The sequence below is a fragment of the Urocampus carinirostris genome, chromosome 18 (genome assembly GCF_059441175.1).
Source record: "Urocampus carinirostris isolate Australia breed hairy pipefish chromosome 18, RoL_Ucar_1.0, whole genome shotgun sequence".
NCBI classification, from domain to species: domain Eukaryota; kingdom Metazoa; phylum Chordata; class Actinopteri; order Syngnathiformes; family Syngnathidae; genus Urocampus; species Urocampus carinirostris.
The window spans coordinates 14,007,890-14,034,735 of record NC_142366.1 but is presented as its reverse complement, the minus strand read 5'-3'; the positions used below and the strand labels follow the sequence as shown (position 1 = coordinate 14,034,735).

At 41.9% G+C, this 26,846-nt stretch overlaps 1 protein-coding gene across 1 annotated transcript; it reads left to right on the top strand.

Moving 5' to 3' along the window:
• Window positions 1–168: 168 nt before the first annotated feature.
• Window positions 169–26,124, top strand: LOC148348442 (suppressor of tumorigenicity 14 protein homolog). Its single transcript, XM_088322863.1, has 18 exons — window positions 169–295; window positions 363–438; window positions 1,791–1,915; window positions 3,476–3,543; window positions 3,603–3,781; window positions 3,834–3,938; window positions 7,406–7,625; window positions 9,393–9,538; window positions 9,634–9,731; window positions 9,803–9,903; window positions 14,823–14,956; window positions 15,057–15,137; window positions 15,674–15,787; window positions 15,852–15,971; window positions 16,891–17,074; window positions 19,661–19,938; window positions 23,207–23,343; window positions 25,957–26,124. The coding sequence occupies exons 1-18, from the start codon at window positions 227–229 to the stop codon at window positions 26,122–26,124; spliced, it is 2,403 nt and encodes an 800-aa protein (XP_088178989.1). The 5' UTR covers window positions 169–226.
• Window positions 26,125–26,846: the final 722 nt, after the last annotated feature.

Genomic DNA, 26,846 nt, shown 5'->3' with positions numbered 1-26,846 from the left:
CTGAAATTGTGACAAAGAAAGGAAGTTTTCCCAAAATATCAGTCAACGAGGATTGTGCATAGTGGCCTCATTGTCCTGGCTATGCAATGCATTGTGGGATGGGGGCTCACACTTAAAGAGCAGAGCAGGTGAATGAAAACCAGGTCAGATTTCGGTTGGTGTAGCGAAAGGGGAGGGATTCGCCTCACTCGCTATTCGCCTTTCCGGAATCGACCTGGACTCCGCCATGAGGAGGGAACGCTGCCAGGTGTACTGCATCTTCGGGAATGGACGCTCCAGCGACTCCGGGATGCAGGTAAAGACCCCTGTGCTTACCACCACCACAAAAAAAAAAAACCCGTCTCAAAATTTGTGTTCCATAGAACGAAAAGGAAGCCTTGAAGTCTGCACATCTCTCAAACACTGCAACAAAAACCGAGAAGGTTCGGCCTCCCGACTGTCGGTGGAGACTGACATTAGGGTTCTTTTCCGTTTTGGCGTGCATTGCTGCCGTTTGTCTCTTTGGACGCTACTTAATGTGTGAGTAAAACTAAAATGCACCGGTTTCACTTTTTTGTAAATGCCTGAACCACTATCTTGTTGCTTTTGCCAGAGCAGGTGTGTCCCAATGTTCTTGATATTATTTGATTTTGTATGTAGCAATACAGTCTGCAATTTAATATCTAGGCAAGTCATCGGGGGAAAAAAGAGAGAATGTAGGCATATCTAATTTGTCTAATATTGTTGCTGCTATTTCAAAAAGATGTATTTCATTCCTCCCATCTCACACATTCAATGCTAGAGCATTCATATATTCTTTATCCTCTGGCAAGAATGATTCCCCATCCCTGCCTGTAATATAAATCAGTTATTATAAACCAATGTGCCGGGACACACTAGTGTGTCATTGAAACCGTGTTTATTGCACCGTAGGCAATTGCACGACGGGAAATATATTCATCGACTTAATTTGTCTGATGAAGCTATTTGAATTTGCAAAGCAAAAAAATCTAAGAAATAATTTTACAGAAAATTCTACCAATCTTAATTGTTTGATTTTTTTTTTTTTTTAACTTAAACAAAGTTAGAATGTAATAACTGCTCCACTGAGGCTAATTTGATCATTTCTCTAGAAAAACAGGTTAAAACTCAAATAAAATACAAAATTAGAGAAAGAATATTCTGTATTCTGTATTATCTTCTGAGCCACAGTGACTGTCAATTTAAAGGGACACTGTGTAATAGTTGACAGTAATGTCTTGTGCAGAGGTCCCTACTGTTGTGCCTGCGGGCACCAGGGTGCCCCATATGGACTGCTGAGGTGACCCAAGTCCTGTTCTAAAATAGCTCACCAGTGCTGGTTCATTGTGATTTTTTTTTGTAAAATATTTTGTTATTGGTTGACTAAGTCGACCCTACTTCCGATTATTACCCTAATAATAACATAGCAACAACATACTACAAGTTGTCATGTCTACTTCTTCCAAGTGAGTCTCATTTGATCCATAATAAACCAATTTTTTTTATCTACAAGTATATGTTTAAATGATAGTTCATGTTTTTTTGCTTATTATTCAGATCAATATCATTTTGTAATGAATGGAGGATTTTTCGCCAGGAGGCACGAAATAATACCCGATGTCTCTTTAAGAAAAAAACAAACATAAAACAGTTGTTGGAAATGCATTTTTAAACGTTTTCAATGGACGCTGTGTTTCAATGGTAACAAAGTATGCCTTTCCTCAAAAAATGTTGAGAAACGCTTATCTAAATGACCTCATTTGTCTAAAAAAACGCAATTTCATCGGCAGCCCGGCCCACTTCTGTGTTCTTCCTGGGAGGCAGCGTCGAGTTCCCCAACTTGAACTTCTCTGCGGAGCTCGCCGACAGCTCCTCGCCGCAGTTTCGCCTGCAGGCACGTTCCTTGAAGCCTTACGTGAGTTCACCCAGTCTCTTCCCTTCTCCTTGTCTTGCTGCTCGATGTAAAGCTGCAATAAGAGCTCGTCGGTGTGTGTGTGGCCCTCCGAGGGGGGTCCGAAAGGTCCTCGGGGATCCGGCTCCTTTCAACGTTGAGTACAAGCCTGCCTTAGTGAGAGGACGAGCAAAAAGCTTCAATACCAACATTGTCTGTGTGTCCCACACACAGAAGGCAGTTACTGGGAGAGGGTAAGATCGGGCCTTTAAAAATCCAGGCCCGCTCGTATTGAAGCCCTACACAGCCAGAGCCCGACCAATTAACTAGAAGCCCAAAGCTAACCGGAAATTTCATTTATTTGTGAGTACTTGGGAGCAGGAGAGTTGATCTATAAAAACAATTTAAAGCCTGTCTTGAAACTAAATCTAAGTTAAGCAAGACTGTATAAACATTTGCATTCCAGATTTCTGTGTCTGCAGAGGTTATATTAACTGACAAATTTTCATTATTAATTTTGACGGGTTGAAAATCACAGCGCCAGTGCGTCCTTGAGAATTTAGCGCAGCACTTTGAGAGAGAGACAGAGGGACAAAGAAGGTTTTTTTTAAAGTGTAGTATCCACACATTGTATACATTTTTACAAGCACAAACCCTGCCCCAACCCGAATGTAATGATTGACATCTGAGCCTGACCCGCCCCGGAATTCATGTCAGGTCCTCAAATATTTCGATAACAATGGTGAACTTACTCAAAACCATTTGGAACACTGATTTGCAGTTCTCTAATTTTTTGAGTATGGTGAAACAGTCTGAAACAATGAAAGGAGTATTATTTTGTAATTAATAGCACAGGTCACGCCACATCAAAGGTAAATACAATTTAATTTTCCTTTACATAAAAATAATGTAAATACACATTTGGGTTTTCACACTTTATCGTATTTTTCATTTACATCAAATACAATGAATCGCATCTTGTTTAAAAAAATCAGCACGCAGAATTTAAATTTGTTAATCAGTGCGTCCGTCAAAAAAACAAACTTAAATAAAATAAAAAGGTAAACTTAAATGAGGTTCGAAAAAATCAAAATACATAATAAACAATGCATAAATAATTTCAATATGCAAAAATATACGAAACACAAAGTCCTTTACCGGACAAAAAGCCTTTAATATGTCATGAAGTCAAAGGACATAATGTAAGTACTTTTGAGGGATTTTCTTCAAAAAAAACATACAAAAACCAGAAGTGATGCATTGTACAAAGTGAATGTGAACCAAACGGACCTACTCAAAATTTTGAAGAAACAAAAAGTTGATCTGGCTCGTCACTGAAGATTAGGGGGAAACTTTACACCACCAATAACAGTGACCAGATGATGAAGATGCTGAATCAGATGAGGAGGCCTCTCCTGTTACTGGTTTCCATGGTTACCATGTGGGTGGGAAAACCCCTACTGAAAAAAGAGGGATGGGCACTACAAGGCTGTACTTGCCCAAGACACACCACACAAAGAGCCACTTGGTGAAGGGATCCGTGAACTGTGATGATGAATCGATCCTAACCGAAACAATTTTCAGTTTTCAGAACTCTACGAGTCCTCTCCGTGGAGCTCTTACTACTTGCGCTCAGGGGTCGCCGCCTTCAGGTAGGCCGCAGCAAAAGTAGCGGGACTCCAACAACACCAATGAGGAAAATTTGTTGCAGTGAAGGCACAGAAGGCCTCAACGTTTTCTACTGGAGTCAATTTTCCGCCCCGGACCACATCGCCACGGCGCTACGGCAGTTCGGATTTGAGAAGCTGCCGCGCCGGCTCACAGGAAGCAACAAAATGGCGTGGGACGGCCGACACGAGCAGCGTTACTACTTGGAGAAAGATGATGTCGCGGGTACATTTAATTTCCGGCCTCCTTAAATGCACAAATGGGTACTGATGCCTCTTGAGTATTGTAGGTTTGGACTCCGATGAATGGGAAGACAAAGCAGAGAAGATTAAGAATCCAAGTAGTCCTCAATTGGGGAAGTGGCAGCTTGGCTTCCAAGGTGAGGCTTCCTTTCGAAAAATTTAAATCTAAGATACCATAAATTCCTGTCTACAAGCCCCCTACATTTGCGGCTTTAAGTACATGGTTCGTATAGCTTTTTGAAATCATTGAAAATTTAATTTAATTTTTTTGTTTTCAAGGAGTGTTGGAATTTTTGCGTGAAGTCCTTTTCAACATATCTGCTTAAAAGTGATGATGACACTGCTCTCTGGTTGCTTCACTTTGCCATTGCTTTTCGTAGTCCCTCGTGATTAACAACAGCCGGCATTAGTTTGTATGGCTTTGTCTTATGAAGCGTCACCGCCCCCTACGTGGTGCGTCAGAGAGGACTGATGCATTATAGACCTAAACAGGGTGCCGTGAAATGTCTATTAGTGCAAAGACTACCTATTTATTCTGGGAATTCATTATGGCCCTAGCAAAAAGTTAAGGTACCGTTTCCTAATGGTATATTATAATAGGAAGAAGTTCCTGCAAATGGAAATCTGGACTACATTTGAGAGATTTTTCTCAAAACATTTACACACGTATCGTTCGGATTCACAAATATATTTGCGATTTACTCCAGATGCACACGCATATCACTGATATATAAAGTAATCCCTTGGTTATCGCGGTTAATGGGGACCGAGACCACCCGCGAAAAGTGAAAATCCGCGAAGTAGCGGCGCCCCTTCAAAAATGCTTAAAAAAACGTATACAGGTATACAGTATACCCCCTCCCCCCCCCCGCCATTAAACCGAAGTGATCGCTGGCATGATGGCAAGGAGTTATTGGGTGACTCATCCAGAACTCTTCACACTGGAACTGAATGTACCAAAACATGACCCACAAGTGTAGCCATGTCTTACATAATCAATTTACACGGAATAGGACTGCAGTGAAATCACTACGAACCATTCAGTATGATTGTATTAACCGCTCTCAACCACATGCAGCCATCGCAGCTTATTTCGCTTGCTAACTCTACCGATGACAGATTGAAAATAAAAACACTGAAAATCTGAAAATATGATATCTGATGAGTGTTTGTGAAGCGTTTTGGGAAACAACAGTTAAAAAAAGGGTCTGTGTTCATTTTAATGAAAGTGAAAGAGCTACCTTCTGACAATAACAACATACTTTAGCTAGCGGCATTGAATGGCTTTTACAACAAATACACGAGTTCCTCCATGATAAACAGCGCCACATAAGAAGGGGGTGAGGTGGGAGGAGTTGAAGGGGGGGGGCAGCGAAGCGGTAACTCACCATGACCAAGCATTGTGTCAGGGCCTCCCCCTCCCCTTCACAATAAGAGTGTCCACACCGTGTCCCCAGTTGACATAAGCTCGCGCTTGCTCAAGTCAATAAATGCTTTTATTGAGAAGGTAAGGTATATTTTTTAGACCCGCGAAGCTCTGAACCCGCAAAAGTGGAACCGCGAACTATCGAGTTTCCACTGTATGTTGCTATGCAAAATGTATGATTCTCTCTGGATTTCTTCTTATAATTGTAGTGGAGTGATTGGAAATTTGGCTTTGAAAGTTCTTAAAATATGCTTGAATAAAAAATGGTGTTCGAACCTTGTAAATGCGTGGCGGCATATGGGTGTCTACAGTGAGTTTGGACTTATTCCGGGCCCTCGTGTTAGATCTCCAGCTGCGGTGCCCATGGGGCTCCACCTAATCGCCTCAAATGGGGCCTAGGAGCTGGCTTAGAACTGGTGCGGACCAGAAAAAGAAATCCTCAACTGTACTATCTTTTCGTGTAAAGTTTTTGACAACGCTATACATATGATACTGAACAGGAGAAAAAAAGGTTTGACATGAGGTACTTTATTCAATACAGTATATAGAACATACTCACAATATTTTGACTTTTGTACCCACAGATCAAGTCCTAAATTTATGCATTTGAATAGAACCACAGTGGTAGTTCTTTATCCCAAAAGCAACGCTTTTTTTCTTTGTGTCATCGGCGTCAATGTCAGGTCCCTTGGGTTTCCTTTAATCCACGAGGACTGTCATTTTCTCGAGTGGGTCCGATTTGAGCCTTTGCTTTTCTACAAAAGCGCGCTGTTCATGTCAAGTCAAGTCACATTTATTTGTATAGCCCTTAATCACAAGATGTATCAAATGTCTGCGCAGGTTACAACTACACCATCCCCTGATCTTAAACCAACATGCGGGCAAGGAAAAACTCAAAACCTCAGTACGAGTAAAATAAGAAACCTTGTGAAGGGGCTTCACATGTGGTAATCCCCCTTCCAGGATGACCAGGGTGCAAGAGATTTAGCATTGGATAGCAGTACACAAAACAGTGAACATCAACAATCTTGACATACGTTGAAGACTAAACCTGCTTGCTGTATTTTTCATTGATGACCCTGTACACCAAAAAAGAACGGTGCCCAGGTAATGAAGGTGCTGTATCTAAGTAAGGTCTGCTACTGGTCACCATGGAAAACAGTACTATCTGTTTCATATGGGGGAACAAGCCTCTACCCAAAAACGGCCTGGAGAGAGGGATGGGTGCCGCCAGGCTGTACTTGCCTAAAACACACCACGGTAACACTGTATGTTTTCAGTTTTGAAATCGCCATCTTGAATGGTCACACGATCCGAAAACACATGACCTAGGAGAATTTGGGAGGTTGGGGTTTGCAGCACAGCAGAAAAAGTTATTCTCCACCACTCTCTGCTCATTCCTCCTAACATTTAAGTGTGCCCAAAATGGCTTTGGAAAAGGTTAAATCAACATATGGGCTTAGTGGGGAAAAAAAGCATAAGTGCTCTTTGAACTCAGTTGTGCACAGATACTTAATAGAGAAAATATTTCACTTTCATGACAAGGTCCGTTGTAGTGAGATGGGAGCCGAGCAAAAAGGCAAAGCTCTCGGTTTACTGGTCGATCTATATACCTTCCCTGACCTATGGTCATAAACTTTGGGTCAGGACCGAAAGAACAAGATCCTATATACAAGCAGCTGAAATAAATTTCCTCCGAAAGGTGGCTGGGCTCTCCCTCAGAGAAACTCTGTAATTTGGGAGGGACTCTATCTGCTCCTTCGCATTGAGAAGAGCCAGCTGAGGTGGCTCGGGCATCTGATAATTATGCCTGCTGGACACTTCCCTCTTAGAGGTGCTCCAGGCATGTCCCAGGACACTCGGGGAAAAATTGTATCTCTAGGCTAGCCTGACAACATCTCAGGATCCCGTCTGATGAGCTGGATGAAGTGGCTGGGGATAGGGAGGTCTGGGTTTCCCTGCTGAGCTGCTGCCTTGCAACCCAACCCTGAATAAGCTGAAGATAATGGATGAATGATTTAACTTTTTTAAGGATACCACAAACAATGCAACCCCACTTTTATGCCTGTGGCTTTAAATCCGGTGCACCGTGTATGAAGACAAAATTGAGATTTGTTTAATTCTGTGCTCTGTAGTCCAGAATTAACCGTAATGTTTGTTTCCTTTTTTTTCCTGAAGCGGTGTCCTTCGACCTGTACGCCAAACAGGGCGTAAACCGCACCCTGCTCTTAGCAAGTCCCAAGAAGCCGTATTATCAGTGGCGTCTCCGTGTGCCGTCCGGTCACGCCATCCAACTGGTTGTTGTCACGCTTCGTGGCAGTATAGCACCGAGCTGCAGCGTTCACAAGATGTCTGCCTACGACTTCTTGCTTCCTCTACAAAACAAGATCATCACAAGGCAAGCCAACTCTTTCTTTCTGTGTTTTTTCTTTTATATTTTGGGTGTACTGTAAACCAGTACCAGCAGAAACCTCCTGATATGACTCAGATATAGCACCTTCATCATCTGGGTGCTGTTGTTGGTGTACAGCATCTATAGGGAAAATCCCTTGCTAACTACAGAGATCACCCCCCTCTTTCATTCATGTTAGAAACTCCTGTGCTGCCGCCTTCTTTTATCCTTGGTCGACTACTAATGTGAACAGGGGGCTAGCCATTGTGACTCGCCTAAAATGAAATGCACTTTTTTGGCTGCAATTCATTATCCCCAGTCAGTTATTGCTGAGAGCTGGGGCTGATCGAGCAAATTTTTGTTGATGATGATAATGATGCTTGTTTGCATTTATATAGCACTTTTCGAATCACTGATGACCTCCCAAAGCGCTTTACAATGTGTGTCACACTTACCCATTCACACGCACACCCGCACACCGATAGTGGCGTCAGCATATACTACAAAACTTATACTATCAAAATACTACAAGTATGTGTGGCAGTTTTTTGTTTGTTTTTTTCACTGAAAATGAACAGCACCAATGCGGCCCGTATCTTAGATCGCTGGTTGACAAATGCTGAGCAGGGGCTGGCAGTTTTTTAACCGGTTCGGGCCAATGAATTGGGCCATTGTAGCCCGCCTAAAATGAAATGCACTGTTTTGGCTGTGTTCAGTTATTCTTAGTAAATTATTACTGAAAGCGGGAGCCAAGAGAGCGAATTAGTGTCATATGTTGTGGCTCTTTTTTCCCGTTCTGTCTGTTTAAAAAGAAGATAGATACTTTATTCATCCCTGTAGGAAAATTCACACTTCCAGCGGTATCATTTTGTTGTTTATTAACAGGATGGCCTCCGGGTGCTGTGTTGTAGTTTAGCAACAGCGGAGTGGATGACGTCACACGCTAGGCCAAAAGTTCGACGTCCCTGCAGCAGATGGAAATCTTTGTGCCCAGGGTTACACCACCTCGTGTTCACATAGATAGCGAGTCCACCTCCTCTCCGCTTCCCGCAGGCTTTTGTGTCTCTGTCTGTCCCAGCAGCGCTGAAGCCGGGTAGCTCCACGTTAGCGTCCGAAATGCTAGACGTGAGCCACGTTTCTGTAATACACAGCAAACTGCACTCCCTGTACGCTTTGATGTTTTTCACCAGCACAGCCAATTCGTTGGTCTTATTTGGTAGAGAAGTTCACATTTACCATTATTACAGACAGTACCCAAGGCTTATAACGCCGCTAGCCGCTTAGCCTTCACCTTAGCTCCGGCTCTGCATCCACGATAGGGCCCCCTCATCACGCCGGCACGAGAATTCTTCAGGGCAAGGAGTTGATTCCTTGAATAAACACATTTTTGTGCGTTAAAACCCATAACCATAGGATAGAAAGTAAACCAAGTGTAGTTGTCAAACGGGACGAGAAACACCGAAGATAAAAGCAGACACTTAAAACAACAAATCACAAAAAAAGCAAAATAACACTGAGCTGTTGGAAAGGTTGCCGCTCGCGGCGGCGCCTATGATGTTATGCGCACTGAACAGCACTGATGCAGCAGCGAACCATTATCCCCAGTCAACTATTGCGACGCCCTCCCACTTTCCAAAAACATGCATGTCAGGTTGTTAAAAATGGGAGATTTACTTCATGGGTTTTTGCATATTGTGTGGTGTCTGGTCACCATTAACCGCAATGAACTAAGGATTACAGCATTACCGCTGTTATTTCTTTTGTCGGGCACAGGTGGTGCGGGTTGCCCGAGTCTCCAGGCTCTCCGCCCGCTCCGAGGCTTACGTCTTCGGGGAACGTCATGCTGCTTACTTTCTCCTTTGGCCGGCAGAGGGAGGGTGTCCTATTCAAGGCATATTTCAGGGCTGTCTCCAAAGCCGGTCAGTAGCCGATATCAATGCTTTACTTGCGTTCATATGAAGACGATTGAGAAATATATTGTTTCTAATATACAGGCCTATGACTTCTGTTTAAGGTTGTGGAGGGTCAGTGTCCTCTTGGAATGGCTCAATTTCCTCACCTTACCATCCATATCATTACCCTCCCAATATAGACTGCAAGTGGACACTACGAGTGAGTTGTATCTGTTTGACTGTGATCAAATATTTGAGAAATAAAAAATGAAGAACACTCTTCACTTTCAGGCACCATCGCCCGGGTACATGATCTCTGTGACGATTGTGACGCTTGACATCCAACGGTCGGACGGATGCGAAAAGGACTGGCTGGAAGTCGGCCGTGTCAAGTAAGTCATGAGGGGAATGTGATAGATTAATAATAATATATTGATTCCATGAAATAAATATAGAGATAAAATGCTGAAATAATCTAAAATGATTCACTAATTAATTAAGTGGAAGTCAAATGAGACCCTTCACACATTTGAGCATAATTTTCAATATATTTCGCATACACCGCACAAAAAACTGAAAAACTCTTGCAAAAACACAACATCATACGAACGTAAATGGTACTCATGTCTATGTTTCTTGCACAATGTTGACTGCACTATGTTTACTGCTCACCTTGCACAATGTTGACTATCTTTTTTTGCACTATGAAGTCTATTTTTGCACCAAATGCATATGTTGACTATTTCTTGCACTATGATGACTATTTTTGCACCAAATGCATATTGCACAAACCCTTACGATACCAAACTGTATGTAACATCCTACATGCCGACATTTCTTGTGTAAATTTTGTGTAAATTATAACTATAACCTTATCCTCCTTGTTTCATAACCTTATCTTCTCTGTTCCTTTATCTTCTTGGGTTTTTTACCTCACTGTGAATGTGTGAAACTGGAGTGTCATGCCCAATTTCGTTGTCACAATATGTTAACCCATTTTGTAACCATGACAATAAAGGTATATTCTATTCTATTCTATTCTACATGAAGTAATACTTATACAAGTATTAGTTGAAACTAGAACTATTTTGAAATTGCATCATTAAAATAGTCAGTACATTAATCCTACATGAAATCAGAACAAATGAAAAAAATATGTGAATTAAAAAATATATTCAGGTAAGTATGTACATATATTTTATTCAATAAACTAAATATATTATTTTTAATGTTGTGAAAAAATATAGGAGTCCAAATACATGAATATAAGGTATTAAATATATGTGTCACGGTCGCCTTGGTGACCAGTCTGCCCCGCCCCCTGGGCAACAGCTGAAAGCAGTTTCACTAATGGTGGATCTGTATTTAAGGCTGCATGGTGGGCTCTGCGGTTGCGGGTTCATTACTACTCATTATTCACAATCCCGTTCTGTTATGCCTTGTCCTGTTTTAGTCTGTTATGCCTTGTCCTGTTGAGTTCGTGCCGGAGGAACTCTGTATTGTTCTGTTTTGCCCCGGAGTATTGGGCGACTTTTATTTTATTAAATAAAACCTATGGATCGTCAACGCATTTGAGTTCTCCCTTCATGCCTCCTGCCTACGTTCTGGTCCGGTCACCTTCCACGCCACCACGCCCTTCCGTGACAGAATGAACCAGCCAACAAATAGAACTCAGCGAACGATCCCAGCGCGACTTGGGGAGAGCTGGAGAGCTCAGTTCGGCAGGCGCCTACTGAGTTGGCCTTCCCTGCCCGTTCGAACCACGGCCCCGCCCGTCGTGGCCCTTGCTGTGCCTCGAATGGGGTCCCACGAAGAATTGACGCCTGCCTGCCCGACTCCCGTGCCGATTGCCTGCTATTCCCTCTCCCCTGCGTGCATGTCCGAATCCGACTCCGCTGCCCGTCGGGCCGACTCCGACTCCCAAGCCTGCCTGTTCGACTCCCGAGCCTGCCTGTTCGACTCCCGAGCCTGCCTGTTCGACTCCCGAGCCTGCCTGTTCGACTCCCGAGCCTGCCTGTTCGACTCCCGAGCCTGCCTGTTCGACTCCCGAGCCTGCCTGTTCGACTCCCAAGCCTGCCTGTTCGACTCCCAAGCCTGCCTGTTCGACTCCCATGCCTGCCTGTTCGACTCCCATGCCTGCCTGTTCGACTCCCATGCCTGCCTTGAGTCTCCCTGTACTGATTTTGTTCAGTCTTTCCTGTCCTGTCTTGTCTGTTCTGAATCTGTTCCCCCCTGAGTCTGACTCTTCTGAATCTGTTCCCCCCTGAGTCTGACTCTTCTGAATCTGTTCCCCCCTGAGTCTGACTCTTCTGAATCTGTTCCCCCCTGAGTCTGACTCTTCTGAATCTGTTCCCCCCTGAGTCTGACTCTTCTGAATCTGTTCCCCCCTGAGTCTGACTCTTCTGAATCTGTTCCCCCCTGAGTCTGACTCTTCTGAATCTGTTCCCCCCTGAGTCTGACTCTTCTGAATCTGTTCCCCCCTGAGTGCGACTCTTCTGAATCTGTTCCCCCCTGAGTGCGACTCTTCTGAATCTGTGCCCCCCTGAGTGTGACTCTTCTGAATCTGATCCCCCCTGAGTGTGACTCTTCTGAATCTGATCCCCCCTGAGTCTGACTCTTCTGAATCTGATCCCCCCTGAGTCTGACTCTTCTGAATCTGATCCCCCCTGAGTCTGACTCTTCTGAATCTGATCCCCCCTGAGTGTGACTCTTCTGAATCTGATCCCCCCTGAGTGTGACTCTTCTGAATCTGATCCCCCCTGAGTGTGACTCTTCTGAATCTGATCCCCCCTGAGTCTGACTCTTCTGAATCTGATACCCCCCTGAGTCTGACTCTTCTGAATCTGATAACCCCCCTGAGTGCGACTCTTCTGAATCTGATAACCCCCTGAGTGCGACTCTTCTGAATCTGATAACCCCCTGAGTGCGACTCTTCTGAATCTGATAACCCCCTGAGTGCGACTCTTCTGAATCTGACCCGACCTGAGTGCGACTCTTCTGCATCGGCCTGACCTGAGTGCGACTCTTCTGCATCTGCCTGACCTGAGTGCGACTCTTCTGCATCGGCCTGACCTGAGTGCGACTCTTCTGCATCGGCCTGACCTGAGTGCGACTCTTCTGCATCGGCCTGACCTGAGTGCGACTCTTCTGCATCGGCCTGACCTGAGTGCGACTCTTCTGCATCGGCCTGACCTGAGTGCGACTCTTCTGCATCGGCCTGACCTGAGTGCGACTCTTCTGCATCGGCCTGTCCTGAGTGCGACTCTTCTGCATCGGCCTGTCCTGAGTGCGACTCTTCTGTAGAGGCCTGTCCTGAGTGCGACTCTTCTGTAGAGGCCTGTCCTGTTTACCTGTTCTGATTTTGCCTGTCCTGTTCACGTCGGTTCTGCCTGTCTGTTATCCCCTGTCCAGCTTGCCCGCCGGACTCCCCCCTGCCGAGCGCCGATTCCGATCCGCCCGACGCAGATGGCGCCTGCCTCTCCCCGTTCCTGCGTGTTCGGAGGAGGAAGCGGGGTTGCCCCAATCGTGAGCGTCGAACCATTCCGGGGCGTGAGGTTGTAATTTTTTCTTTTTTGGGACCTCGGGAGCTGTCCCTTAAGAGGGGGGCTCTGTCACGGTCGCCTTGGTGACCAGTCTGCCCCGCCCCCTGGGCAACAGCTGAAAGCAGTTTCACTAATGGTGGATCTGTATTTAAGGCTGCATGGTGGGCTCTGCGGTTGCGGGTTCATTACTACTCATTATTCACAATCCCGTTCTGTTATGCCTTGTCCTGTTTTAGTCTGTTATGCCTTGTCCTGTTGAGTTCGTGCCGGAGGAACTCTGTATTGTTCTGTTTTGCCCCGGAGTATTGGGCGACTTTTATTTTATTAAATAAAACCTATGGATCGTCAACGCATTTGAGTTCTCCCTTCATGCCTCCTGCCTACGTTCTGGTCCGGTCACCTTCCACGCCACCACGCCCTTCCGTGACAATATGAAAATAATCCTAAATTAAATTGAAAATTAATACATAAAATGTTTATAATAATAATAATGATAATAATAATTTCCTTTGTATTGTCATTCTTTGTAACAATGTACACAGAACGAAATGTCGATACACCTGACCCGTTGTAGCGAGTCGATGCAGCCGCAGCCAGAAGGCGCCGCCATTATAATTGTTGGTATTTTGAAAAATAGAAATATGCAAGTATAAACATCGAATTAATTTACCATTTAAAAAAATACTAATACAAAATAAAGAAAATGAAAAAATAGATTAGTAAAAAATAATAAATATGATAATTAATCATGTGAACATTAAAATATGTAAATGTATACATATATTTTATTTAATATATTAGAAGATACAAATCCCAAATAAAATATCAAGTGGAAAAAACAATAATAAAAATATCAATAAATGTAATTGAGCAAAAATATATTTTTTTTACATTTTACATCTTTTAAGAAATATAATTCTAAATAACCAATAGGAAAAAATTTTTTACAAAAAAGAAATCATTTTTAATGTGTAACAATATAATTATGCATATATTATATTGTATGTAATACAATTATATCATATTGTATTGAATATAATAAAAATATCCTAATTAAAATAAAAACCAAAAGAAAAATTATACAATTTGTGAAAAAATGTTATTATACTACTCCATTGTCTGCACCGCTTATCCTCAGTAGGTTCGCGGGGATGCTGGAGCCCATTCCAGCTATCCTCGGGCAGTGGGCAGGGGACACCCTGAACTGGTTGCCAGCCAGTCACAGGGCACACAGAGACATACAACTCACTCGCTAATTCACACCTAGGGACAATTTGAACTAGCCAATTAAAATGAAATGCATCTTTTGGGGAATGTGGGAGGAAATCTGAGTGCCCAGAGGAAAGCCATGCAAGCACGGGGAGAACATGCAAACTCCATACAGAAAGATTCGATCTCATGACCTCAGAATTGTGCCGAGGAAGCGCTAACCACTCGGCCGCCTGGCCGCCCTTCTTATGCTAATATATACTTATAATTTATTTATATACCAAAAATAGTCAAACTCAAGTATAGCATTACTTAATATATTTGTACTATTTCCCCCCTCTACCACTTTAAACAAGCAATGTGAATTGAAATGATCAGGTGACGTCTAGCTCTTCCCTTATTGGCCTGGTTCCAGGGTCATAAACATACATATACAGTATACATATCTATATATGCAGTATATGTTGCCGTTCTATTGGGTCCCAAACATATGTTTGTTTTTTTCTTTTTTGGTCCAATGTGGCTCTTTCAACATTTTGATTTGCAACCCTTTGGTCTAGATTGTGCAACCAAGTATCAGACAGTGGCAGAAGGCGGCTCTACTCATCTCCACTCTCCGTCCACTTCCATTCGGACGAAGCCGCCACTCACCGGGGCTTCCTTCTACACTACCGGACCTTTTTGCCCGAGATCTGTGAGTATCAGTCCTGTAATTCAAAGGCACAAAGCCCGATTGGCACCTTAAATTATATGTGATTGTCGACTATGAGAACAGCGTTGTTTTTTTCGCCCAGCGTCGTGCAGGCCCGGTGAGGTCTTGTGCGAGAACGGCCAGTGTAAAACTCACATGGACAGCAGCGAGGACGGCAAATGCCGTGAGTAAACGCACACATATGTGAACCCTATATTCCGCACCGGATTATAAGGCGCACCCACCCAAAAATAGGCTTTTTTGCCATTTTTTTCATAGATGAGGCATGCCGGATTATGAAACCCATAGAACGGAAACTACAGTAAGGGTGATGGTTGATGCACGAAAATAAAAAAAAGTACTGTATTTGTGCAATGATTGATCAGTCGGAATAGATCACTTATCACAATTGCATAACATTGGATGCAACGGGAATCGAGCCCGGTGGGGAGCCTGCCGGATTATAAAACTCATGGAACGAAAACTACAGTAAGGGCTTAGAGTTGCACAAAAATCCAAATGCTAATTTCTTGTGGGCAGTGATACATTTGCTCGACTGAATAATAATTGGACAAGTAGAGTAATGAATTAACAATTTTGTAAGCATTTAAGGCACTCGTTGAAATTTCCGGCGAGTTTTGGTTTTTCGGATGCCCCCTTATAGTCCGGAAAAGACATCACATACACAAAGATAATTCTCCTCACTGAGTATATTTCCAGGAAGCAAATGTTCCCATGCCTGTGCCAACAAAGCCTGCCTGCCCAAGTCTTCAGTCTGCGACGGCATCGTGGACTGCAAAGACCGCAGCGATGAAATGAACTGCACCAGAGCGTGTGAGCCACCGCTATTTTCTGAATCCGTTACGAGTATTTGGGGGTGTCCGTGTGTCTCCTGCAGACGCTAAAGGTTGCTCTCCGTCCTCGTTCAAATGCACCAACGGAAAGTGTGTGAGCAAACTCAACCCCGAATGCGACGGGATCAAAGACTGCCAGGACGGGTCCGATGAGGTCCGCTGTGGTAAGGGGATGGATCAGGATTTGCGAATACATTATGCATGCTTAATGCTTTTAATGTTGATTAAAATGTTTTCCTTTTTTTTCTGGTTGAGATTTTTTTAGATTCTTATATTCAACTAGCTCACTCTTTTAATTTGGAAGCATTTTTATTTAATATTGAAAATTATTTGTTAAATCGAAACACAAAGTTATTTTCTCTTTTAAATGCTTATTTGGTTTTGTTATCTTATTCATATATTTTATTGTTTAGTTTTTAATAGACTTTATAGTTCTAAATGTATATTAAATTTGTAATTCCATATTTTTCAAAAATCTCTAATAAACTGATTTTTTTTTCCCATTTTACGAGAGGAAAAAAAATATTTTTTTTTAAAATTGCTATTATTCATGAAACTCACTTTAATTTACTTTTTCTAGTGTTATTTTTTCATATTTCCTTTTCTTTTTTAACTTTTGTTTCATTTAATTTAGGGTAACTCGCTTTGTTTTTGCTTTGAGTTTATTTCATTTAATTATTTTAGTATCAATTTTTATGAACGTTATTTATTGATAAAGTTTTCACTGTGTTCAATTAACCTATTTTTTTTCTATTAATTAAACTAAATTTGATTTTTCTCTTTTATTTTCTCATTATTTCATTTTGGATTTTTATTGTTGCATTTTGAGTTATTTTGAGTATTTGATATACATTTTGTCAAATTTTGTCATAGCAATTCATTTCCACTGAGTAATTATTAAAAAATCTTTGACACTATATATAAAACAATAAAATATTGATGTTGTAACAATACTATTTTTAAGCTTATATGTAAACTACAATTCAATTTACCGACACATTTTCTCTTGCCCATTCTTCTGATTGCAATTTTTTTCCAATTATAAATTTTCGAATCACAATCGCCGCCACCATGCGATCTCAGGCTGCGGCGTGCGTCCCCGGCTGAGGCCCCGGATCGTGGGCGGCATGGACGCGTTGCCGGGCTCGTGGCCGTGGCAGGTTAGCCTCCAGATGGAACGTTTCGGTCACGTTTGCGGCGCAACCTTGCTAGCCGCGCGCTGGCTGGTCTCGGCCGCGCATTGCTTCCAGGATTCGGATACCATCAAGTGAGTATAAGCTAGGAATGCATCAGAACTGAACTGGTAATGATGATGGACAAAATCTTGCTTCTAGAGACTCATACTGATAACTTTTACTTACTTTACTACTAAACTCTGGACTACAAGCCGCTACATTTTTCCTACATTTTAAAAACTGCGGAGCCCTGATCCTCCGTGGTTCGCCGAGTAGCTGGCTTAGCACTGGTGCGGACCAGGTAATCCGACTGTTTCATTAAATCAAAATATTGAGATTAATGTAGCTCGGGTAAGTGGTGCAAGTAATTATGACTCTTAGGTAGTCAAATACCTCGTCATCTACCGTATTTTCTCGACTATAAGTCTGTTTTTTTCATAGTTTGGCCTGGGCTCTGACTTATACATCTGTGAGACTTGTATGTGAAATTATTAACACATTATTATATTATGTTATTAGTTTTACCTTTTTTTTTTTTTTTACCTTTTTTTACCCATATATCATTTTACATGTTATTTTCACCCAAAACCACAAGGGGGCGTTCTAAGCATGTGTTGATGATTTCAACTCTGTCCCGTTGTGGGGTGAACATTTTTCAACACTGGTAATGTATAAAAACAACTAAGAAGAGCTGAACAAAAATGGCACAGAAAAGAAAGTAATACCATGCAGTTTACAAGATGCAAATGGTGGAATATGCAGCGGAAAACTGCAATCGAGCATCAGAAAGAAAGTTTGGAATCAGCGAGAATCAGAGGTGACAGTCTGATGTAAGCGACGTAGAAGCAGAAGGAGAAAGCGGCGAATTGTCTACCTCCAAAGTTGGGGGAGTTGTTATCTGAATAACCGTATTTTACGTTGTTTCTGACATTGCCAGCCAAGTAAGTCACGTAACATTAGTTCAGTATACTATACACCTATTGAGCCTGTTGTTCATTATTTTATGGTTATTTTCAAATTCCTTTGAAGGTGACATGTACGTTTTTGATGTTGGATTTTATTTCAAAAAATAAAAATCTAACCAAAATGTGACGTATACTCCAGGTGCGACTTAGTGATGCGCAATAATCAGTCTTGGCAGAATCAGCGGGGAAATGTCTAAGTAAAGTAACACATTGTGCGGCGATTAACACTCCTTTACAGACAGGATCTGCAGCTATCTGCTGTCAATCTCTATAAACTAGCACAGCAGTCAATAAACTTTAAATTACTATTAACATAAACACAGCAGTGCGACAAAAATATCATACATTAATGCTTAGAATCTTTCTACCAGGTAGTATCACCTGAACAATCTCTCTAGTGCGTTGCACACATTACAGAGAGGGACAGAGTAGACACGACCAAGTTGTGCTACTATTTTTCTGTAAAATCAATTTGAATGAGGAGCCTTATGCTTAGAATCCTATAAGTATTTTTGACTGATTATATCCATGGTCTCAAGTGTCCCACGCACATTATGATGAGCTAGAGAGGACACATGACCCAAATCAAAATGTTTTCTAATAAGGAACATAAATCCTTGGATTTTTTCTTTTAAGTAGTGTAGACTGATTATGGCCAAGCTCTCCAGAGTCTCTCACACATTCCATTAACAATAGAAGAGACACGACAGAGTTGTGCTACTTCTTCTATGGAAATCCAAATACATTCTAATGAAGAACCTAAATGCTTGGAATCTCTCTAACAGGTTCTGTCTGCTAATTATGGCCAACCTCTCCAGTGCTTTGCACATATTATAGAGAGTTAGAGAAGAGACATGACCAAGTTGTGCTATTTCTTCTATAGAAAACCAATATTTTCTAATTAGAAAGGGAAATGCTTAAAATCAGTTCAAACAAGTAGCGTCAACTGGGAAGGCCAAGCTCTACAGTGCCCCACATATTTTGATGAGGTAGAGAGGGGACACAACTAAGTTTTGCCATTACTTTGATAGAAAATACGAATATATTCTAGTAGGGATCATAAATTATTGGAATCTTCCTAATAAGTAGTGTCAACTGATTATGGCCCAGCTCTCCAGTGCCTCGCACACAATATGGGAAGGTAGAGAAGAGACATGACCAAGTTGTGCTATTTCTTCTATAGAAAATCAATATTTTCTAATGAGGAAGGAAAATGCTTAGAATCTTTTAAACAAGTATTGTCGACTGAGAAGGCCAAGCTCCACAGTGCCCCACATAAAATGAAGAGGTTGAGAGGAGACACAACCAAGTTGTGCCATTACTTTGATAGAAAATACAAATATATTCTAGTAAGGATCCTAAATTATTGGAATCTTCCTAACAAGTAGTGTCAACTGATTATGGCCCAGCTCTCTAGTGCCTTGCACACATTACAGAGAGGTAGAGAAGAGACATGACCAAGTTGTGCTACTACTTTTATAGAAAATCAAGATAGATATATTCCAAAAAGGATCATACATGTTTAGAATTTAACATATAGTTTAGGTTGTTTGAATATTACAGCAGAGCTATAAGTGACACATTATGGGGTCTTTTTTCTGTTTTGCTCATTACTGATGTCATATTTAGCCATTATCGCTTTAATGACTATAGGACCAATAATAATGATGCGTCCCTAGTATAAACGCTTTCTACTGCCTTTGCTCTTTGCAGGTATTCGGATCCTCGTTCTTGGCGCGCCTATATGGGCATGCGCTCGATGGCGGCGGGGAAAAGCGCCACGGCCTCTGCCATCCGACCGGTACGTCAAATTGTGCCGCACCCGGATTACGAGCAACTGACGTCAGACTACGACATCGCCCTGGTGGAGTTGGCCGCCCCCGTTTTCTTCAACGAGATGGTGCGACCGGCGTGCGTGCCCGCCCCTTCGCACGCCTTCGCCATGGCGGTTAGCTGCTACGTCACCGGATGGGGCGTCCTCGCCGAGGACGGTACTAAAGAAAACAAAACAAAAAACAGATGTACAGTGGTACCTCTTCATATGAGCAGGCGGCTAATTGCTTGATCATGTGACCAGTTTAAAATGAGTCTTTTAGACGATAATTTAATTTCTAAGTGTTTTGGTCTTTGCAGTCTCAGATGACTCACTAGCTGACTTGAAAGGAACTCCTTCATAGAATTGAATTGTGTTTATTCCCATTGATAACAACGTTGCAAACACTGTTTGCAACAAAATAAGGATAAACGTGATTACCGTTTAAATTAAAAAATTGATTAAAAAGAACATTCAACCATCTGAGGCAATATTTTTAAGGAATGAGATTTTTCAAGTCATGTGCCCTCTTGTTTGCCTCATTGAAACCAGTGAGTATTGGAATCTAAGGAGGATCAATACAAATGATTTGTGTCAAGTCATGTTTATTTGTGACGCCTTTTATCACAAGGAGTCTCAAATTGGCATCACAGACCACAGTTTATTGCAAACTACAGACTATTTTGACACCATCCCCCGATCTGAAACCTACATGAGGGCAAGGAAAAACTCAAAAACCTCAACATGAGGAAAACGAAGAAACTTAAAGAAGGGACCTCCAGGAGCTAATCCCCCTTCCAGGATGACCAAGCCGCAACAGATTTTGCAATAATAAATAATACGCAGATATAGGAGGAATTGCTTAAGTGGATAAAAATGTGGAGTAGACCTCTGGGATACTACATTAACCTGTTTTGGAGTGGGTAAAATTACCGTCTAGCAGGGGCTCAAATTTTATGATAATATGTAGCTAATGCGGGCAGCACGGCGGCGCAGTGGTTAGCGTGTGTGCGGCACAGTTCTAAGGTCTTGGGAACCTCCTGTGTCGGTTCAAATCCAGCTACCGGACTTACTGTGCGGAGTTTGTATGTTTACCCCGTGCTTGCGTCGGTTTCCTCCGGGCACTCCGGTTTCCTCCCACATTCCAAAAACATGCATGTCAGGTTAGTTGGCCGGTTCAAATTGTCCCTAAGTGTGGATGAGCGAGCGAGTTGTCTGTCCCTGTGTGCCCTGCGATTGGCTGGCAACCAGTTCAGGGTGTCCCCTGCCCACTGCCCGATGATTGCTGGGATGGGCTCCAGCACCCCCGCGACCCTACTGAGGATAAGCGGTGCAGCTAATGAGATGAGATGAGATGTAGCTAATGCGTTACGAACGCCTGCACCCCGGATCCAAAATTGAAATAACGAAATAGTATTTGGTTAGTATTGCTTATGTGTATAATATGTCTATTTAAACAAAAACAAGCTTTACACTAAAAAACGACTATGATTAGATGTTGAAGGTGCTGTATCTGAGACAGATCAGGAGGCTTCTCCCGCAATTGGTAACCATGGAAACCAGTACTATCCAATTCATAGAGCGTAATGGGTGCGCCAGGCTATACTTGCCCACACACTACAACCCGTTTGGTTTATGAATTCATGAACCGTGAATCTTGCTAGCCATACAAAGGAAAATCTAGTTCACAAGCAGTTCCTTAGGTGACCACTAGAGACTGCTCACCGCCACCAACAGTTTGTCCTTGCGCCTTCCAACAAACGTAAATGGTCTGCATTTATACAGCGTTTTACAATTCACACACACTCAGCCATGCAAGGCAACTATCTACTTATCGGAGGCATTGGGGATTTAGGGATTTAGTGTCTTGCCCAACGACACTACGACATATAACACCGAGGAGCCGAGAATCGAACTTGCGACCGCTTACCTCCTTAGCAACTGCCGTTCCTACAGTATCAGGCACCTGATTCAGTGCCCCTGGTTATACCTATAGAGAACTTGTATTCTGCCGCAAGTTTGTTTTGATCGTATCTCTTTAACCGCATTTTAAAATAGAATAAAATAGAATATACCTATATTGTCATTGTTACAAAATGGGTTGAACATATTGTGACAACCAGGGTTGGGTAGGGTTACTTTAACTGGATTACTTTCAATTACTTTTGGATTACTCCAATACCAAATATGCTAAAAAAAAGACAAAAACTAAATATGAATAAAATTACTAAATTTGGTGCAGGCTTGGGGAGTAACGGAATACATGGAACGGCAAAAATGATGTTGGCAAGCTGTTATTTTCATTTTGTTTCTGTCGCATTTTATGTTAGTTTTGCCGGAGAACAAACAGATCAAAGCCAGGAGAGAAAGCTTACCACGTGTTGTGAGTCATCATTTTATTCATATTTAGTTTCTTTTGTCTTTTATTAGCATATTTGGTATTGGAGTAATCCAAAAGTAATTGAAAGTAATCCAGTTAAAGTAACCCTACCCAACCCTGGTGACAACAAAATTGGACGTGGCACTCCAGGTTCACATTTAACAGTGAGGATAAAAGGAAACAAAGAAGATAAAGGTTATATTTTACACAATATTTACTCAAGAAATGTGGGCATGTAGGATGTTACATGTTTATAGTATCTCATTTTTGTGAATTTAGCCATGGGTACCAAAAGGGAAGCGGTAATGTGTCTGAGAAAAAAAGGAAAATGTTGACGATTGGAAGAAATGATAGAAAATCACAAGTGCGGTGTTCGTGTGAGTGACCAAGCTAAGGAGTACAAAAATGAAGCAGCGAGTGCCGATCACAAAGCCGCGGACGATTTTACGCAGAGCTTCGCTGCAATCATTTTTAAGTGAGGTTAGATTCCTGTTGAAAAACAGCAAAGAGGAGGATGAATCAGAGAAGCTGAGATTAGAGAGGTGTTGGCTAAGTTGCTGCTAAAAAAAACATCCAGAAAGTTATTTTTAATAACACTTGCCTAATGTATTTCTGTAATATTTTGAAAGGGAGGCAGATACAAATCTCCAAGGACGAGAGGTTTTCTTATTCCTCGAAAAAAGATGACAGAAGGTAATTCAGTAGCATTGCGTTACGCAGACTTCCTCCGTAGTAGGTGCTCATAATAATCTTGCATATTCGTTGTTGTTATTATCATCTTATTACTGTATTATTTATCATTTTTAATTGCTATATAATGTGCTTTAGTGCTCAAGAAGCTGTGTTTTATAGCTATTAGGGGTTCACATTGATGCTTTCATGAGGTTGGGAACAAACCAATTTGTTTTAAATTATTTCATACTAGAAAAAAATTGCTTGTTACATGAGCAATTCGAGCTACGAGCACGATGCTGGAACGAATTCAGCTCGTATGAAGAGGTAACACTGTGATGTGATTGGATGAGTGCTTTGGAAGCCCAACGACTTTGCGGTGTTTTCACGGCAGGGGAGCTAGCTTCACGCTTGCAGGAGGCCTCCGTTCGCATCATCGGCAGGGACACTTGCAACAAGTTTTACGACGACGCCATCACTCCCAGGATGCTTTGTGCCGGAAATTTGAGGGGCGGTGTCGATGCCTGCCAGGCGAGTTCTGTTTGTCGATTTTATATTTTTCAATGCTTAAACACAGGGTAGCAATTGATCTTGAATAATATAATTTTTCTTATAATTTCTGATTGCCGATTTCACTTACCTCAGGATTACAAAAAAAGGGACAACTCTATAAAATAGTCAGTCTTGTAATTTTGAAGGCGCTACACGTTTATTTATTATTTCACAGTAGAAGTAAAATCGGGCCTAAAAACGTCCGACCTGGCTCGCAAGGATTCAAACCCGACCTGAATCCGACCAAATATGATACAATGGTACAGTATGTCACAAAAGTGAGTTCAGCCCTCACATTTCTACAGAAATGTCATTATGATGTTTAATAGATAGATAGATAGATAGATACTTTATTCATCCCCGTAGGGAAATTCACACTTCCAGCAGTCTACCGTGTTGTTTATTAACAGATTAACATGATGCCCTAGGGGTGCTTGTAGCGGAGTGGATGACGTCACGCTAGTCCAAAAGTTCGACATCCCTGCGGCAGATGGAAATCTTTTCTTTCAGATGGATATCTTTAGTGAAAGTGTATCCAGGGATACACCACCTCGTGTTAGCAAGTCCGCCTCCTCTCCGATTCCCCCCGGATTTCGTGTCTCTGTATAGCGGCGTTGAAGCCAGGTAGCTCCGGGTGGCTACACGTTAGCGTCCGGAATGCTAAACGTAAGCCACGTTTCCGCAAAACACAGCAACTGCGCTCCCTGTGCGCTTCGATGTTTTCCACCAGCACTCGATGATCTTATTTGGTAGTGAGTTCGCATTTACCATGATTATGGATGGTACCGAAGACTTATAACGCCGCTAGCCGCTTAGCTAGCTCCGGCTCTTCTTCCACGATAGGCCCCTTCATCACGCCGGCACGAGAATTCTTCAGGGCAAGGAGTTGATTCCTTGAATAAACACATTTTTGTGCGCTAAAACCCATGTGTAATCCATAGTGTAGTTGTCAAAACGGGAAGAAAAACACCGAAGATAGGAGCAGACAATAAAACAATAAATCACTAAAAGTAAGAGATAACAGGGCAGCTGCTGGAAAAGGCAGCTGCTCGTGGCAGCGCCGCTTTGATCTTTTCTTATCTTATTACTGTATTATTTATTATTTTCAATTGCTATATAATGTGTTTTATTAGAACATCACTAAAGAAACATCCCTTTGACGCAATGAAAATAAGTATGTCAATAAAGGCCACGACTTACTGTATAGATATACAGTAATTAATATGGCTTAGATGGTTTGAAGCATGTGTGGCGGCAACCAGGTGAGGAGTACAAACATGGTTGTGTCGTGTCTGAAGTCAAGCATGGTGTTGGGAATGTCATGGTTTGGGGCTGCATGGGTGCAACTGGAATTGAAGAGTTGCTTTTCATTATGGGAAACACAAACTCAGGAATGTACTTTGAAAAATTGGAGCAAAAAATGATCACCTCCCTCCAGGAATGGGTCGCAGGGCAATGTTCTAGCCTTAAAATGATCCCAAATACACTTCTAAGATGACCACAGTTTTTCTAAAGAGACTAAAGGTAAAGGGGATGGACTGACCACAGAGGGCCAGAACTCAAGCCACACCTTTGGCCGCGGGCCGAACCTTTTTTTGAATACACTTTCCTTTTTTAAAAAAAATAAATAAATAAATATGAATTCAAAACATTCCGGAATATTATTCCAGAATAAACAAACTTAAACGTTAAATGAATTAAAAATCGTTGCTCCCCATAAAAATATCTCCTGTCAAAACTATAAAAATGAAAATGTGAAAAAAACGGAAAATATAAATAAAATTTGTGCTTTTCACTGTGGGAATTTTGTTTTAGTGAAAAACTTGTTCATATTCTTCTTTAACTCTTCAACTTTCTGTATCTTTTCTATGGATTCAAGGTTTTTCAGCTTACTCTGAAATTTTTTCTTGTAGTGCCGTTTTACATCAAATTCCTTAATTACGGCCACAAAATCTCCTCAAATAAGACACACGGGTTTACCGGCAATGTCAGTTAACATAATTTTCTCGGCCATTGTGGTGTTTAGTATCCGAGTATAATTTGAAAGTTATCAGGGTTTCATGGACCCGGGCCATTTTAGTAGATGTATATAAAAGGATTTTGCGGGCTGGATATAATTGTACGCCTGGCCGGATGTGGCCCGCGGGCCGTGAGTTTGACATCGGTGCTCTATTGGAAGGTAGAGAAGAACAAACTCTGGAATATCGCACCGGCTGTCATGTTGTCATGGAGAAGTGGAAGAGCATTCCAGTGGCACTTTGTGAGAAATCCATTGCCAGGAGGGTCAAATTGGTTCCTGAAAATGTAAAATAAAAATTAACAGTTGAAAAGAGTATAAAAAAACTTTGAATTACATTAGATTTTGTGTGCAATTAATGCTTTAACCACTAGGTAGTGCTATCGTTTTCCTACTGGACATAAGCATTGGAGACACTCAAAGAAAATGTGTGCTCTTTTAGAGTAGTCAAGAGGAGAGATGGAGCTTGAGCGACGCATAATTTATATACATTATAAGAAACTCTATTCAGTACTTATTGATATAAAATAATAACTGTCCATTAAATTGTCATCGTAAATGTTTTTTATTTTCAGGGGGACTCTGGGGGCCCTTTAGTGTGCCAGGATCGTGGCCGTCGCTGGTTTCTGGCGGGCATCGTGAGCTGGGGAGAAGGTTGCGCCAGGCAGAACCGACCCGGCGTTTACACCCGAGTGGTCAAGTTCGCGGAATGGATCCGCCAGCAGACCCGAGGGCAGGTGTGAACCCCAAAAGACTGAGGGAAATGTTAACAATTAAAAACAAAGAATATAAACACATAAACGTGTTTCTTCTTGACTCTGGGGATTTAAAATACAGTATTTGTGTAAAACACACTATTTTTTTTAACGAAAAAGAACTCCAAGGATACGTGCGCACTATGCATAAGGTTTGTTACCTTATTTGTGCAATGATTCATCATTTAAAAAATATTCCCATCCATATCGGTATGCAACAAAATTCGAACCCGGGTTGTGACGGTTGATTTTTTTAAGGGTTATTGTTCTGTCTTCTTTATTCATTATCCATTATCCGTTATCGGTCAGTTCATAATACGCTGCAAGGCCTAGGAGCCGGGACTCTTACTCTCAGCCAAAAGGCCAAGCTAAGGTCCTAGCCTCAAAGCCTTGCGGCCTACTGCAATACAGATCAACAACCACAGCCGGTAAGATCTCTAAATAACCACAAGACCAGCGGTCCAGCTCATATTTGATAAGGCATTAGATTGTATCTCATTATCACACAATTTCACTCATGGTACCATAAATGAATGTTAGAGAATGGAGAAAACAAAGTCATCCTGAAAGATATAAACAAACACAAAAAAGCACGAAGAGGGAAACAACTCTTTGGTGTATCAGATGATGAATCAGACTTGAAGAGACATTAAATAGGTTTTAAATTGTATGTTGGTATTATTATAAAATAATTTTGCCTACATGATTAT